This window comes from Mus caroli, chromosome 12, assembly GCF_900094665.2.
Source record: "Mus caroli chromosome 12, CAROLI_EIJ_v1.1, whole genome shotgun sequence".
Taxonomy (NCBI): Eukaryota; Metazoa; Chordata; class Mammalia; order Rodentia; family Muridae; genus Mus; species Mus caroli.
The window spans coordinates 112,856,481-112,861,764 of record NC_034581.1 but is presented as its reverse complement, the minus strand read 5'-3'; the positions used below and the strand labels follow the sequence as shown (position 1 = coordinate 112,861,764).

Here is a 5,284-nt window from a genome sequence, read left to right as displayed (position 1 = left end):
TCACAGGTGTGACCAAGAGACAGGGTGTGACTATGGGAAGGCCCTCAGAGGTGTGACCAGGGGAATGGGCCTCACAGGTGTGACCGGGGGAATGGCCTCAGAGATGTGACCAGGGGAAGGCCCTCGGAGGTATGACCAGGGGAATGGGCCTCACAGGTGTGACCGGGGGAATGGGCCTCAGAGGAATAACCACAGAGACTGATCTCACAGGTATAACCAGGGGGACAGGTCTCAGAGGTATGACCAGGGGATGGGGTACCTCTTTCTGAGAGAAGCCTCTGCTTGTTCACTGAGAGCTGGGGTTCCTTGTAGATGTTTTGTTGTTGTTGTTTTGTTTTGTTTTTTCTTTCTTGGCTTTTTTTTTTTTTGAGAGTATCATATAATCATAGCATTTCTCTCTTCCCTCTCCTCCCTAGAAACTCTTCGGTATATATATATATATATATATATATATATATATATATATATATACCTCTCCTCCACTCTCCTTCAAATCCATGGGCATTTCTTTCACTAATTGTTATTGAATGCATGACTTTATCTACATACATAATTCTAAATACAGCCTGTTACGTCCACTTACTGTTAGTTGCATTATGTTTTCCGTGATCGTTGGATGCTCACTTGCATCCAACTTTCCTTAGTTACTCATACGTCTGTGCATGGCTTTCCCCCATTCCACTTGTGTATTTTGTCTGGTGTTGCTTTTGGTTCAGCCTGTGTTCAAGCATTCAGGCTGCTGAGTCTTTATGGGTATAGTCCTAACATTACTAGAAGACACAGTCTCACAACAAATTCCCCGGTCCTCTGGCTTTTTAAATCTTTCTTTCCTCTCTTGCACAATGTTCTCTGAGCCTTTAGATGCGAGAGCATTTTGTAGACTGGGATCCACACTCTGTGTTTTGATTGGTTGTGGGCTTTTTGTAGTGGTCTATCACAAAGAACCTTCCTTATGAAGAGTGGAGACTACACTTTTCTGTGGGTGTCAGGACATATGTTTACAAATTGTTACCCCTAGAGATAGAAGGTAAGTCCCTATTATTGAAGGCACTATACAGGTCCCAGAGGCCCCTGAGCAGGTGCTGGTCTGAATGTCGTCTTTCTGAGTACTAGTTCTCATGATACCAGAAAACACAATGCAAGTGTCCAAAGGAGGGAAGGAACCAGCAGTCCTCCCTAGCTCTGATGCCCATGAATCACACTAACAACTAGCATGGCAGGATAACCCTAAGGATACATTAACAGCACACACTGGCAGTAACCAACAGCATTCTAAGATGACTTAAGAACTGCTTAACAAGAGTGATATCACGTCTGATGCCAGATCCCTAGCTTACTGCTCAGTGCTAGTGGAGTCCTGGTTATTGGAGGAGAATCTATAACTGTTACTTCACTAAACTAGCTTAATCACTAGGTTCCCCTGAAGTAACATCAACCCAGTTTTCTAGGATGTTTAATTTTGGCTTGGACAGTTTGAAGACAGGGCCACATACTGCTGTGGCTTTTCTGAATGAGGAAAGGATTTACCAGTTGCTTTTTGCCCCTGCTGATTTGAGGATACACCTTCTCTTCCCAGTGTAAAGCTGTGCAGAGCAGTGTAGATTTAAAGGGAACTACTTCCCATTTCCTCTCTGGTCCCGACTTCTTAGGCTCTCTCTGGCTTGTAGTCAGGGATTTTGCCATGTTGCCAGGATGGAAGTAGGATTTCCTTATTGTCTTTGACACTCAACCCCAGCAAGGCCATCATGACCTGCCAGATGACTGTGGAGCAGCCCTTGGTTCTGTACTTTTCCCTGACCTCAAGATCTATGTACCTGTTTCAGCTACTAGCTCTCTCAGATACCCTACCCTGTCATCAGGTCCCTACTATGTCAGAGTATGGCATCCCAACTTAAAGAGCAAATCAAGACTTATCACGATGTCAGAGTCTCATTTTGTTGTTAAAGTGTTTCTCGGCCATTTGAGATTCCTCTTTTGGAGAATTCTCTGTTTAGCTCTGTATCCCATTTTTTGAATTGGGTTATTTGGTTTGTTGGTATCAGAGTCCTGTTAAGCCAAGAAGAAAATGAAGAAGTAGTTATATGTTGTAACACTTAGGTCCCTTCTAATGATATCTCACAATGGCCTATTGACTTTGCCCCAGGAAATAGTAGTGTTGTCACTCAAGCTGAGCTGTCCATTTCCTTGCCTTTGGCAAAGAAAAATAAGTCTCTACCATACTTAGAGTTGTCTTCCCAAGTACCAGAGCTAAAGGCAAATAACACAGAATCTTGGAAAATTCTAGAGGTGGCAGTGTCTCAGCCACTGGGAAAGAAGAAAGCCTGTGGTTTCTTAATTACCCCATCTAAGTATTGAGGAGTCAAGGTTGGGGAAGAAAAGGGAGGGAGAAGAACCAGTCTACTTTCTCTGCCAAATACAGGACTACCTGGGGTCTCACTTGTTCCCCTCAACTAAAGACAATAGGAAAGAGCTTTGTGAAGATATGAGAAGCCTTGGGGTAAGGCATGTAGCTGGATCCTTTTTTATTATGTGTTCGTACTTGGAACACTTCTAGTATCAGAAGAGTGGTTGGATGTTTAATAGTTATTTGACAGTTGTGTGAAAATCAATTTATTATGTAAGGGAGGTATGGTTTCCCATGTGGAGACTTGAAGAATCTAAGAGTGTTGAACCCAATTGTGTTTGAGACAAAGTGTCTTTTTTTCTGGATTTGCCTGCCTAAAGCAGGGTTGGCTAGTGTGTTTCAAAATCAGCTGCTTCCCTAGAACCTGTAAGTAGGGCTTGAAATTGTATCCTGCCTCCATCCCTTTCTCTTAAATGATTATGGCCCGACAGAAGACTAGTGTTGATGGCTAAAAAAAAAAAAAAACAGAGAAGCACATATATACACACACGGTAAGGCCAAGACTCAGTCCTGGTTTAAACGGCAGTGGATACACCATGACTGTGCTGCTTGTGTAGAGTATAGACATGTATGTTTGGATGGATAGGGACCACAAACTTACCTGGACATGTGTAAATGGGATGTGTTACACCGACAAAGCCTCTCAAGTGTCTTTATTAATTGAGTCAAAATAAATATTTACTTTGCTCTTTCTGTTTCTGAGTTTAACTGGGGGAAGGTAGGAGGAAGAGCAGTTATCCCAGTTTCGTGTTTTGGAGGTGGAGTCAGAATACTTTAAAGTCATTCTCCACTTCTGCTTTCTTTTATACAGTCCTCTTAGGAGCTCAATGACACCTGTTGAACCCAGGAGAATCTCAGCTGAAAATGGGCAGAATCGGTCATTTTAGCTTTTACATGTGTCGATGTAAAAAGATTGCTCCTTGAGAGCTAAGTGGGCTGTTCAGTAGTGAACCAAGGGAAAAGATGTACACATGGAGCATGCAATGGGTTTCTGTAACCTGTGCTTTGTTGGCCTCCAGAGAGCACACACAGTTCCCCCTTCTCAGTAGTGCTAGATTCTGTATTGGATGGTCTGTGTGCCTCTACATTAACACCACAGAGGTGAGTAAATGAAGAAAGACCAGCCAGTTGGCACCGCAGTATGAGGCCAGTTACTCTGCAATCAAAGACAGCTCATGCTTTTTCATTATTGAAACTTACAGCAGCTTTCCTTCAAGAGTACAGGCAGGTATCATTAAGCCAGTGTTCCATGGCCTTTGTGATCTTGAGCCTGAATTTAGAGCCAAGAAGGAAAGAGTCCTGAGGTGGCAAGTGGACACATTTGTCAGTATTTCCCTGATCATCCAGGTTTAGAATCCAAGATAAACTTCTCAGTGCTGACACACCATAATCCTTCGAAGCTGTATTCTTCTTTTCTCATGCTACCAGCTCTCAGATGTTGATAGCTGTACATGGAGCTATATTTTGGCAAGTGGGAGTGGAAGTGAAACTGGGGTAGAAACAGATGCATGCTAAAACTGCGAGGGACGCCGGTATCCATGCTGAAGACTAAGCCATGCGCTCATCAGAAGTTGCTACAAAGTGACAACTTTTCCTTCAGGTGGGAAATCTGAAGTCCAGGCTAGCCTCTCAAGAAGCTGAGTTGCAGCTCAGAAATCTCGATGCCGAGGCCCTGATCACAAAGATTGGACTTCAGACGGAGAAAGTGAGCCGGGAAAAGGCCATCGCGGACGCGGAGGAGCGAAAGGTCAGGCTCATTCCACCATTTAGAGTGCTGAGCTATATTTAGCACAAAATAAACCTTTGTAGGTGAACAATTTTGAACAACTTCCTCTCCAGGGAGCATAGAGTCTAAGGAATTATTATCGTTACACATGTAACAGCATTTCACACCATGATTACCACTTGACCTTTCTTTACATTATGCATTTCCCCAACCTTTTAGCTCTTTAATGATATGAAAGAACAATAAATACTGAGCTCATTCAAGCATATAATGGATGTGGATCTTGCACATCAGGCCTATTTGTAATACAGTAAAGGTCAGAGAGTCACCTCAGAGGTTTCTAAAGGTTTCCAGTTTTTAGGCAAATTGAACAACTCAATTGTTAACAAAGCCCGTTCCATCACTTTGTGAGATGGTTTTCAAGTTTCGCATTTTAATAATACAACTAGCGTTCACTCACTATGAAGTCCTAAGCTAAATGTGTTCTTTTCCACAGGACCAGTGCCCTGGCATTCTGTGTGATGATTTGCTGTTGGAAACAATAGCCTTCCAGGTTTTATAGGTGCTGTTTTCTTCGAACTTGAGTTTCTAGTATCTCCAATATAAATAAAACTTCACAATCTTTATTCAGCCAAATGGAACATAGTTCTTGTGGACCTGATTTCCTGAAAGATACAGAATAGGAAACATAAATACTCATTCATTAAAAATAATAAATGCTTACCACCAATTACTATTTGTAGTAAAAGATTACAATCAGGGCTATTTTATTAAAACCTGGAAATTGCTTATAGTTTCATAACTGTGAGCCATTATGCTGTTGCTTTGCATTTCAGTGTACCCAAAAATCTGGGTTTTTCTAGTTCCAAATCATCCTTGCATAATCAAAAAGTTTTCCTCTTTTTTGAGGTGTACTGAGCATACTTTGTTTTGAGCAACTAAATGTTTGGAAATTATATTGAAAAAAAAATGGGAACAAAACACCCATGGAAGGAGTTACAGAGACAAAATTTGGAGCTGTGACAAAAGGATGGACCATCTAGTGATTGCCATATGCAGGGATCCATCCCATAATCAGCTTCCAAACGCTGACACCATTGCATACATTAGCAAGATTTTGCTGAAAGGACCCAGATATAGCTGTCTCTTGTGAG

The 5,284-nt window shown here is 42.1% G+C and overlaps 1 protein-coding gene across 1 annotated transcript in view; it reads left to right on the top strand.

Moving 5' to 3' along the window:
- Dnah11 (dynein axonemal heavy chain 11) overlaps positions 1–5,284 on the top strand; it is a 309,803-nt gene that overhangs the window by 203,626 nt on the left and 100,893 nt on the right. The window contains exon 57 of the mRNA XM_029484410.1: positions 4,005–4,151. Coding sequence (XP_029340270.1) covers positions 4,005–4,151 — 147 coding nt within the window. The remainder of the gene's footprint in view (positions 1–4,004; positions 4,152–5,284) is intronic.